Source organism: Carassius carassius, chromosome 31 (genome assembly GCF_963082965.1).
Source record: "Carassius carassius chromosome 31, fCarCar2.1, whole genome shotgun sequence".
Taxonomy (NCBI): Eukaryota; Metazoa; Chordata; class Actinopteri; order Cypriniformes; family Cyprinidae; genus Carassius; species Carassius carassius.
The window spans coordinates 6,383,336-6,395,841 of NC_081785.1; the positions used below are offsets into that span (position 1 = coordinate 6,383,336).

The 12,506-nt window shown below is 36.2% G+C and overlaps 1 protein-coding gene across 17 annotated transcripts in view; it reads right to left on the minus strand.

Moving 5' to 3' along the window:
- The window catches only part of nrxn3a (neurexin 3a), a 300,820-nt gene that overhangs the window by 77,042 nt on the left and 211,272 nt on the right, over positions 1 to 12,506 (minus strand). For all 17 annotated transcript variants that reach the window (XR_009424802.1, XR_009424801.1, XR_009424800.1 and 14 more), the window contains one exon: positions 6,093 to 6,274. Coding sequence is in view for 14 of the 17 variants with exons in the window: in XM_059518721.1 (XP_059374704.1) it covers positions 6,093 to 6,274 (182 nt within the window). In the remaining 3 variants the exon portion in view is untranslated. The remainder of the gene's footprint in view (positions 1 to 6,092; positions 6,275 to 12,506) is intronic.

The following is a 12,506-nucleotide window of genomic DNA, read 5'->3' on the forward strand; positions in this document are numbered from 1 at the left end:
GGATGAAAAAGACCTTTAAAGTAAATTGAAACATCCCATCCACTCATGTAGTAGTAATACAACATGGGGGCAAAAGCAATTTGTGGAAACGCTTAGTTTTTTACCCTAATTACACACTTACTTCCAGCTGTGCAGCTGGTGGAGGGAAGCTATTTGCTGTTAATGAGTATCCAACGGTCTTACAAAGAAATACGTTATGCTGTGCAGGCGCTGATGTTCATATTAGGGAAGAAAGCGAATTGGAAACTTTAGTCATTTGAAACTTCCTTTAAGTGTTTAACTCTGAAGGAACACAGAGAAACAGAATGGCAGTTTCCAATGAACGTGTGATGAGTGTTACAATCAAGCGGAACAGCAGGGACATCTTCACAAGAGTCTCTCCTCACCTCTTCCTCTCTCTCCAGCAGAAGACGTGTAAATTAAAGGCATTTAGCAGATGCTCTTATTCACAGTGACATACAAAAGTGCATAGTTTTCCCGTGTGAGACCGCTATGGTCAACAGATGGCAAACATGCCGGCACGAATGGTATACTGGTGGTAGGGAAACAGTGGCTGTAAAAAGGCTAAATCTGTGTGAGAGTGTGTATGTCATAAATGGGTTTATATATATATATATATATATATAGGAATGCAATTATTGGTTTTCCACCATGAAAATGCAGCTGCTCAATGAAATAATTTTACTGTATTATACACAAATGTACGTTTCAGTAATGTTAATTTGTTCACTTTACAAGTATGTACTAAATAAAAACTGAAATTCGACTAATTATAACTATAACAAATGTGTGTTTGTGTGAAAATTGTTCATTTGCTGGCAATTTTTTTTTACAGATTATCAAGATTAAATTCACTGCAATTAGGATTAGCAAATCTCATACAAAATGTTTTCACACTTCTGTCCACAAATTTAACACTTTTCCCTATTTAGGGAAAGAGACCAGGAATAATTTGGACTTGGTCTTTTGGATCATAAGATAAATTCATTCAGGTGTTATCAAACGTGATGTATGTATATGATATTTAATTGATGAAGACATTTAATTTCCAGATGGGAATTGTGATAAAGACAGAAAATTATTAGGATGGCAGAATATGTAACTGACACAGCTCCAAACCACAAATCATAATTCCTCTTGCTTTGATCTGGTTTGAAACGACCACTTTTTACAATCCATTCCCTTTCTGATGGATATAATCAAGCCCCTTCCACTTTTACCTGTTTCACTGAGAAATATGTCACACTAAAGATTTAAAATAAGTTGAAATCATATTTTAAGGAGACTTTGAAAATGATGAGGGCTATGAAGTGAGGGTGTGACAATGCCTGTTAATATATTTGGATGAATGTGTCACATGGACAGAATACATGGCGAGAAGCAGAAGGCATGTCTATATCTTCACTTCTTCTGACTGAAGAAACATCAGATGACTTTAAAAGTGAGAAACGCCAAAATTTACAGTGGACAGATGTTCCCTGCTTTGATGCGTGGAGATGCAAGACGCTTCACTCGAGAGTAAAACCGACAGTTCACTCAAAAAATCCCTGTCATCATGTACTCACCCTCATGTAGTTCCAAACATGTATGATTTTCTTTCTTCTGTGAAGAAGATATTTTGAATAATGTCTCAAGTTTTCTTTTTTTTTTGTCCACACAATAAATGTCAGTGTGGTCCATGTTGTTTTGGATCCCACTGGCTTTCTTTATTTATATAAAAACAGACTGGAAAATGCTTCTTCTTTTGTGCTGCAAATTATAGAAAGTAAGTTATAAAGGTTTGGAATGACATGAGGGTGACTACATGATTAATTTTTTTTCACATGAACTATCCCTTTAAAGCTCTGAAGTTCACATACTTACCCCAAGAATGAAAACAAGGGATTAATAATGATAGTTTAGATGTAGCATTTTAGTCAGAATTTAGATTATTTGGTTTGTTAAGGCTTGGAGTTAAAGTGATTGGCTTACAGACTCCATCACAGCGGTTGCCATTTCAGAGGTGGCATGTCTGAAGGGCAATGGCACTGACATTTCCCTTGTTGCCGGAAACCGTCTAACAAGGTATTCCATGGTGTCACCAGCCGCTCAGTTCAGAAGTGTAAGAGACAGACGTTTACAGCTGAAAATAGCTCACTCATTATCAGCGCAGAAGAGATGAGTGGAGGGAGATTTCCATAATCAGCCCAAAATAAAACAGTGACATTTTGGTCCATCCTCACCTTTTACTCTTCCCAAAAGTAATGGCAGACATGATAGAGGTTTAAAACGATAAAAAAACATTTTTACATTCCAAGGACTAAACGTTTAGTGCTTATATCTAAAAAGAGACCAAAGACGTAATGTGCCCTGTATAATGTTCCAGATGCAAAGATTAATTCCAAACCAGTACGTACTAATCAAAGGCAACTCCCAATCACTCATTATGTAAGTTTTGAAACTGCCTATAAAATACGGCAGTTTAATTCCCTTTACTCTAGAGTTGTGCTCCAGATTTAATTCATTTGGCAGCAGAGGCTTATTTCCATCAGGGCTACACTATAATGGAGTGAGCGTGTATGTGTGTGTCCATGTGTGTCATAGAGGGGAAAAGGCAGGGGGTGAGGGTTTAGTGAAATGTCCTTAGTTATATTGCCCATTACAGAGCCCGAGGAGTCCCTGTGGACCACCAACATGGGCCACAATAAAACTAGTGGACAGATGGAGTTAGCCACAGAAATATTCCCCATTCACATAAAAAAAAAAAAAAAAAAAGGACATCCATTCCACCATAAAACTACAAGGTCACTTGTTTGATAAGACTATTTGATAAGACACAACTTTTTTGGTTTGTTTACTCCCAGTTTCATTATATACTCCCAATATTCTATACTGTTTTTTCAGAAGTTTTTGAATTTGAAAGAAAAAGCAGGTAATAATTAAAAGCATCTTTAAATAATTATAATTTTTAGGAAGGTTCACAAAAACAGCATTTTTTGAAAGGGATTTTTTTTTTTTTGGGACCAGTGTATAAGTGTTTACTATAACTCTTAACCAGTGCAATGCACTCTTGTTTATATATTTATATGCATTGTTATGCACAACTAATAATGCATTCAAAAGTAGTGTATTGTGCATTTTAACATAGTAGCAGTTAAAATATTTATTGTAGCCTAAATCTCAACTCATAAAATGAATGTAATTAAATAAAATTAAATATAAAAAGCTATTTGTCAGTGCCAGGACATTAACGTTTTTATAGAAAATATTTTATAGTTTGTTACAGAAAAAACAGTTATGCTAAGAGTCCAGAGCCTCGATCATAACATTGTAACAGGTATCTTCCTATTAGAGACCTGCACGATCATGGGATCCATCGTAGCAGAGTGCGGAACGGGACAACACTTGATGGGCAGGTAGAGATGGGATGCGGGATGTGGGAGAATAATTAGGGTATGCTCACACTAGGCAATCTTAACGGTGCCGGAGTGCGTTTGACCCCCAAAGCCTGGTTCGTTTGACTAGTGTGATCGTTCCGTTTAACAGTCTCTGGCTCGGTTGGAAGAGGTGGGTAAGAACGCGGTTCAGTTATAAAAAGATCAGTGAGTGTGAATGCTAACCGCACCAGAGTGCAGATCTTGTAATACGTGCTGCATAATTGCATGAATATTTTTTAGCGGCAGAATCGATAGATCTACCGCATCCCATACGACTCAAAATAATAAACCACAAAGTTAACAAAACGATTCACTCCACTGTGTTGAGGAGAGAGCTTCTCTGCTGTCTTCACGTGCTAGCGGAAACTTCCTATTTCAAATTTATAAAGTCATGATTACTAGCTGATTGCATTCTTTTCTGTTAAAAATAACAGTGGACAGTGGTTTGTGAATGTTGATGCTAAGCCTAAATAATTTAATAGGGTGCATTACTTCCTGTGACCCATGATTTGTCTGAGAATTCAGATCCAGTGAGAAACGGATTTACGTAATAAAAAAAAAAAACTACTTTAACGTGCTATAAAATAATTGTCTGCGTTAATCAGTTAATGTAGCTTTTTTTTAGCTCCTGCGTACCTAACTAGCCTTCTACCACGCTACAACCCATCACGCACCCTAAGGTCACAAAACACTGGACTTTTGGTAGTTCCTAGGATAGCAAAGTCCACTAAAGGAGGTAGAGCTTTTTCACATTTGGCTCCCAAACTCTGGAATAGCCTTCCTGATAATGTTCGGGGTTCAGACACACTCTCTCTGTTTAAATCTAGATTAAAAACGCATCTCTTTCGCCAAGCATTCGAATAATGTATCTCTTAAATTGTGAGTGTAGTTGCATCTGCATTTTTATTCTTTAGCTTGGGTTAAACTAATTTTACTTTGTTGGATCAGCAGCTATGCTAATGATGTCTCTATTTTGTTTCTATGTTTTGCCACGGGATTTACATCCCGTGGTAACTAGGATTTACACAAGCTCCAGTCTGGATCCAGAACACCTGAGAAGAGATGATGCTGACCCTCAGAGGACCCCAGATGATCCTAACCTTGAATCAACAAACAGAACTAACAATTATTGCTACATGTGTGACTGCATCATATAATTACTATTAATTAATAATATTGATAGTTCTTCATCTAGCTGACTACGTCTTGTATTATTATTATTATTTTTATTTTTCTAAAATCCTGTCAAACGTGCACAAACTACTAGCTACTACTAAATATTGTAGAAACATAATTTTCTGTAAAGTTGCTTTGTAACGATTTGTATTGTAAAAAGCGCTATACAAATAAACTTGAATTGAATTGAATTGAATTGAATTGAATGTGTTAATGCACTATATGCAATTAATGCAGTTAATGCAATATAGATATATTGTATGCACAGTATAAATAAAAAAGAAACACTCTAATGACCTCATTGTTCATTTATGAACAAGAGACCCCTTGGTGACAAACACTGTCTGAAAATTAATCCTTTTGTCTTTCAGAAAAGCAGGTTAATTACCAAACCAGCATCCATTACATAAGTGCTGAATTATTTACATTATGGACACATCCGGCCAAATAGAAGCTCTCGCCATGGATAAACTGTTGGAAAAGAGCTGCTGGGCTTCAGCATGGCGTATGTATTGATCATCTAAAAAGAACATTTTGCAGCTCAGCAGAATTAAACACACCATACTGAAGTAATTCACAGTTGTTATGGGTAATCATGTAGAGTATTTTATTTATTTTTTAAATACTGTAGCTGTTGAGTGACAAACTTCTTATTGGCACTGACAAAAATATTGATGCAGAAGTGAAGCTGTGGGTTTCAAAACTGAGAGACATCATTACTCTTGGATTGATTATTTACAAGGACATGCAACAGAAAGAAAAAAAAAACGCCTACAAGGTATCCACTCACAGAGGTGTTGCGTTGTTGGAAATGCACAGAATCCTAACACTCTGTCGACACCCTAAATCTCCCCCGTTATAATCAATGCAGCACTGACGCATACACTAGAAGCATATGTTGTGTGGCGTCGAGATGCGTCTATTTTTGAAATGCTGCAGAGCTATTCCTACCACGTAATTATCCATATCTGTATGAAATAAAATGAATGCACTTATATCACCTCACCTTTTTTTTTCTTTAGCTATGAGTTTTATTTGTAATATATTCAAAACCAATGTCTTTGGTCTATTAAGTAATTTTAATATATAAATAAACACACTACTCTTCTAAAGTTTGGAGTCTTGGATTTTTTTTAATGTTGGAAAAGTTTTTTTTATGGATTCTTTGATGATTAGAATGTTCACAAGAACCACATTTATTTGTAATAGAATTATCTGCAATTGTAAAAATTTGTTCAATGTAATACATGTATGTTGAAAAATAATTTACAAATATAATAAATATATAAGATACATAAATATTTAAACCATTCATTGATTTAATTGATGAAATCATCAGCGTTGCAGCTGATTACTGGTCAAGCCAAGTGTGAACAGGGCATCAGAAACATATCTCTACTGTGTACTCTGGCTTGTTTTCTTTTTCTTTTTGGTGTTGTATACCTTTAATATTGAAACTTGTAGATGTGGCCGATCAAGTTAAAAAAAGCTCTGACTTACAATGTGGAGCATGAGGTAGTCTCCCAGGCCGGGGGCGCTGTCGATGCGGATCAGGATGCCATCCTTGAGTGAGGTGCTAAAGCCCACTGTCAGCCTGTCCGTACGGGTGCTCGGGCGCTCGTTGGCTGGCCAGTTAAAGGTTATAAGGCCTCCACCTTTTCCAAAGATATACGTTGTTCCAGCTAGAAAAGATGAGAATGCAAAGATCAGCAAGTATTACTGAGGGCTTGACCCAAAAAGTATTTGCAAAACACAAATTATTTTTATGGAACTGCATGTAGAAGAACCGTTTAATTTGTAAAAAAAAAAAGAAAAAACAAGCTTGAGCCTTATATCTTAAATTAATGCATTACCTGCATTTATAATGAAATATCTACATTATCAGTGTAGAAACAGAATGAATAAAGTTGGAAAAACAGCATATTTTTGTAGATTTATTTATTTATTTAATTTTCAAGGTATGTATTTATGTGTGTGAATATATATATATGGGCCTCTTCAATTTATATTTCACCTTGCCTGAAAGTGCATGTCAGCAAAATGTCTCTTAACCTGACATTTGGAAGTAGAAAGAATGAAATAGTATTTTCTTTTCCACAAACGGTAACAGTACAAGAACCAATGACGTGCCACTAAAATGTCCTTTTCAAGTTTCCACAACTAGGCCAAAGACATTGAGAAAAGTCCTGACATTTTTAAGTTGTCAGCGGCTGCTCTTACCAGCGTTCTCTTAGCGCTAGCGATCGGATCTTAAGCATGAATAATGCCCACACCTGGGTCAGAAAAGTCATAATTCTTCAGGCTCATATTCTCAGCAGAGCCTGCTGTAAAATTCTGTGACCTATCCAAGTTAAATATAACTCTTTCCAGGGAATAACAGCAGGAGCCTTTGATGAATGAATTCTGTTATTATCATGCATTATACGAGGAAAAACGTAAACGCAAAAGGCTTCACCTGGAATAGAGCAAGGGCAATAATTTGTTTTCCCATTTGAGTGGCTGCATACTGAAACTTGGAGAACAGTGTTGCAGTAAACAAAAGCATTGTTGCAATTTCATGGGACTATTTGTTTTGGACAACAGTTGCAACGGGGGGATTGTGGTGCAAAGCTATTCTGTTACCCCCCCCCCCCTGCTTTCAACACTCTACCAACAAATGGCTGCATGTGTGTTCAGAAAGGGGACAGCTGGCAGAACTGTCCTCCACTCAAGGGGCCTGTCAAGTGGAACATCTGGCCCTGGAGCAGATCATGCACTCACATCTGACGTGCTGCCACTTGCAGTCCCTTTACAGCTCTCATTCTCAATTTGAGTCATTGACTTCAGCGATTCTTTCCCACAACAGCTTGGTAAGCCATCGAGGCAGCAGCATGTAATGTATATGCAAGATATGGCCAAATGCAGAAAGAAGTTATGAGTTTGCTGTTACAGGCGACACATCCGTCATTAACTTCTGACAGATCGCACCAATACACAACAGAAAAGGCACAGCTGGAGATGCGATAGTGCCATAGGTGCAATCTTTTGCTCATGGACAAGATGGAACTGAACCTCATTTGCACTTATATGTGTCTGAGTTTGAATGAAAATTATTCAGAAGTAATGCATTTAATATTATATGCAGAGGCATGAATTAGTTGGTATTGTGTTTTTACTCTGAAAGCACTTAAAGGTTGTAAAAATATTTTTAAATGATTTTGGAGGTGTTATAGACTTTCACTGTTATGTCAGACATGTAATGACTGTGAGGCTTTTAAAACAATTAAGTTTGCCATCCTTTCTGCATTTTGATGAGCTCTCAGACATTTTCAGTGATGTATGTGTGATTAAGATGTAAAAGAGAAATGCAGTGGAACATTTTCTAAAGAGGAAGTAGTGTCAATGGTTTACTCAAAAGCAGTGTCTGCCTGCAGAGTGTTCTTTAATAAATTAGCTGCCAGCTTCAAACAACCCTGCTAATATGAATCTTTACCTGATAAGCATTCAAATGAGGACAGAACCCCACCAACAGAAAAAAGAAGAAGAGACTTATTGAGATGCATACAATGAATTTCTCTCTGTATTTTTTTCAAGGGTTTCGGCACTAATGGTTTCCTTGGTTAAATTTTTCCATTAAGTAAAAGGGTGGAATCTCTTCAAATGGAGTGTGTTCTACCTTTAATGGATATCCTTCCAGTGACCTAGAATACATAGAGTGAATTATCAATAAACAGTCAATTATTTTGCAGAGCAAAATGGAAAACATCCGGACCTTTCCCCACATTTTCTTACAGTGCAATGTGATATGTGTATTTATGTCTGTATAGCTGATGTGAATATGTTATTGAAACCTATTAAGTTACCAAAACACGACACGTCTGGAAATACAGAATATAAAACAATGTTTTGCAACTTAGTAACTGCATATCAAACAACACTTAGTGTTATAGTGGGGTCCCTACCCCAAAGAAGTACACATCAAATATTAAATACACTTCACGTCACATTTTGAAATCATAACTCAAATAAATGCAATGCTCTACCTTCTTTAAGTTCAAAATCCATATAATTAGGATTAATGATCAATTCCAAAATTAAGACTGAGAGGAATGCCCATAACACCTCATGCTTGAATAATGCAATTATTTGTATATTTGGCCAAATTATGGGACAGTCAGGGTCATGTAATTTTTTATTAGTATTTATTATTTTAGCATTATTTATTTGTATACATTACACAAAGTAAGTTATAATATTACATTACAATAGAAATGTAAAATATAATATAATTTATCATTTAATATTCAGGAATTTTAATTACTACATGAAAAATACATTATAAATCTGTGCATTAAAGCACATATCAGTCGTGGGATTCATTCATTCCGGCAATTCATTCAAAGCTGAATCATTCAGAAATGAAACAATTACTGAATCAAGTGACTGAAGTTACCGAATCATTCATTCAACCGATTCATTGATTCATTCAGGAACAAAACAAGCAAAGTAACTATCTTTATGAATGAGTCATCAAATTAATGTTGTTGATTTTACCGACTGGTTCAAAAACTTGTTAAAAAATCTTCCTTTCTTTCTTTAGTTACTTATGTATTTATTCAATCATTATTTTAAAATTACTTTAATTTTTTTGTTTTTTTGAGAACATTAAGTTAACTTGAGGACACAATGATAGACACCAGTACTTAATTAATTAGAGGAAATTCATCTTATTTGGTTTTAAAGTGTGTAATCCCCGAAAAAAAAAAAAACACTCTAATCTCATCTCAGCTTTGATACTCTTATCACCGCTAAGGACAGTCACCAACAAGGGCGCATCCCTTTGAGATGTGCTGGTTACAGCGATAAAGCGCACACATGATGAAGAGTTCATGCAATGTGTCACGTAGCTAAGAGCACAGCCTTGATCCGCTGCATTAAAACTGCAACAAGGAGAGTGTTAGTAGACAGTGGCAAGACAGAGAATAAAAAGATGCTTCTTCCATGTGTCAGCATGCAAGGTGGAAGTTCAATGACCTGTCCCACGATCATGCATACAATCATAATAAAGTGAAAATGAAATTCCTGCGCTTAATACATGATTCATCCGCACATGCCCGATTGATATTCCGTAAGTGTGAAATGGAAATAGCACTGCTGAGCTTCATTCCTCCAAATTTGACTGTAAGATGAGAATGCTCAAAAGCTCAATTTGATCATGTACATCCCAGGTCCTTCTTTTCAGCCAGACACCATGCAAGTACAAAAATTGCTTGCCTATACACAGAGATGTAATATCTGAAATAGAGTATTTTAAGCAGTCAGGCACTGTGCTAGAATGATCCCAAGAGTCAACAGTATAGAGCAGCTCTAGCGGCGAGTGTCGGGAGGTTTAAAGTCTATCAGCTCAGCAATTGGTTCTGAGCTTCTTCGATAAGGAGGCGATTAGAAAAGCGAGCAGGTAGAAGTCCTGTCTGCTCAAAACTTGAATGTGTGTCGCTGTGAAGTTCTAGACTCACATTTAGCAGATTTCTGACTTGATTACAATGACAAAGGCAGCAAGACCAGACATACGTCACACACGCTGATTCAGTGACTTGTAAATTTTTGGCTTTGGATTGGGTTTTTAATTTAACTAGCAAATGAGGAGTTATGCTCACACAGAGTTGAATAAACCCATTTCTGACAGTAGGGCACCACATGAATAACATTCATATTCTTTATTTTTCAAGTGCAAGTATGATATGACTGGCCTTCGTGACTGATTCTGTAAACACTTCAGAGGTTGAAGAGGGAGACAGATGGGCAAACTTAACTGCAGAGTACAATCAAAGATCATAATGCACAATGTGGCGCTAAAGAGAGGGAATACGCTTAACTGGACACAAGTTGGCATGTTGATAGATCGCTTTTCAGCACCCCTTCTCAAACCCCCCCCCCCCCATCACTTTCCCAACCACTGCACCAAAACTTATTCCGAGCATGTTTACCTACTCGAGAGAAGTCTTTTTCGTTCAATCATGGAGAGGGGTTGCTCAGACCGTACTGCTTGGCAGTCTTGTCTTTCCCCAGAGTGCGAAATTCAATAGAGGTAATCATTACTGTGAGAACCAGTGCTCAGGACTGCCTACCAAAAACGTCAGAATAAAAAGATAAAAGTCTCATCAACACAACAAGAACAAATAAAAATGCAAATTATGACTATCATGGAAGGAAACATAAATGAGAAAACAATTAGAAAAAGAGCGGTCTTTCTCAGTAACTGTCTAAATTTCCTCCCAATGTAAGAGTGTAGGAGGGTTAACAAAATGCTTAATTTGCACTAAATCTCATTACCTTTATCTGTATAAAGGATGCTCATAATTTTCCTATCCTCAAATTTCAAGCAGTTTTTGTATGATTGCTAATGTGTTTAATTTTGGCAATACTAACATTACTAAACAGCAATTTTCACTGGTCAATAGTATTTATTCATATTTTGAAATTGCTTTTATTTTTATATATTCTGTTTAATTATTATGATTTTTAGTTTTATGATATATATATATATTTGTTTATGTTTTAGGAATTTTAGTACTTCAACTTATTTTATTGCTTGTTAGTTTCCAGAGCAACTTTTTACCTTTTCATTTGAGTTAAAAAAAGTATATATATAAAATAATATATTATAAAATTATATATATTTTTATATTTATTTAAATATTTATATTTTATGTTAGCTATATTTTAGTTAATGAAGATCTTTTAGTTTCGCTTCAATTAACAAAAAACAAAAACAAAACAAATCACTGAATTCAACCTAAGAATTACTATGGATATTAAAATGTATTACTTTTTAAAATAAAAAATACACTTAAAATTAAAAAGGAAAAAAAGAAAAGACAATTCAGATGTGAAATATCAGATTTCATATTAGATTTAAACTGTTGGCGCCACAGCATATTGGCACACTTGTCCACAAAACAAATTTGGCTAGTTCCAAATCCCATTCTCCCTCTCATTTCCTGTGCTCTCTCAACAAAATGCCAAAAAATATATCAAAGCACTATGAATTTTTTGGCAAGAACAGCAGCTTCTCTGATATCCCAGTCCAAATTTACTACTATCTGCACTGTTCGCTTCCCCATCATTCCTCTTCATCTGTGAAAATTCAGACAGTTGCTTTGGGAGATTAACAGATTTTAAACTAAATAAACGTTGCGCAGGAATTGTGCCAATGGCAGAGCTCTTACCTCATTTGAGAGCATATTGTTCTTAAATAGAACAGAACACAGAAAGACATGCAAACTCAACAAGCACGGAAGCATAATCATTACAACACACAGCATATTGATTCCCTATTCACTGGAGCTGGAAGATTAGGAAATGTATTCGTAATGTGGCTGAGTGGCAAGCTATGAATTACTTCCACTCGAAAAACACATGCGGAGACAGCATCTATTGTGCAAATGTCCTGTGGGCAGGGGAATCGTGTTACACATTTTAAAGCTACCTAGGTCTCGCCACATATGCCGAGAATATGAGTGGGACTGAGGCTTCTCCCAGAATGATGACGTCACTCACGGAATTGAGGACTGTGAACATTTCTGCCAAATTCTTGTCGGGCTGTATTTCATGGCTGGCTTTTAAGCGGCACAGAGCACATCCTTTAAGCAGAATGTGCTCATCTACTGTGAATAATCTCCAAGTGTTTGCTTCACAAAAGAGAAGACAAATGAGAAGCATCATAATTACAGTAAATCACTGATGGCTTGGCCTTAAGCACAGTTCTCTCGCACTGATAGCCTCCGTAGCATTTGATCTAAGATGGCACAGAGTTTGTTTATTGGTTTGGCATTCTGTTACTATAGGAATAGTTCACTCAAATATGCACATTTTGCCATTATTTACTCACCCTTACGTAATCACTAGAAAAGTGTCTTAAAAGTAGTCGGTACA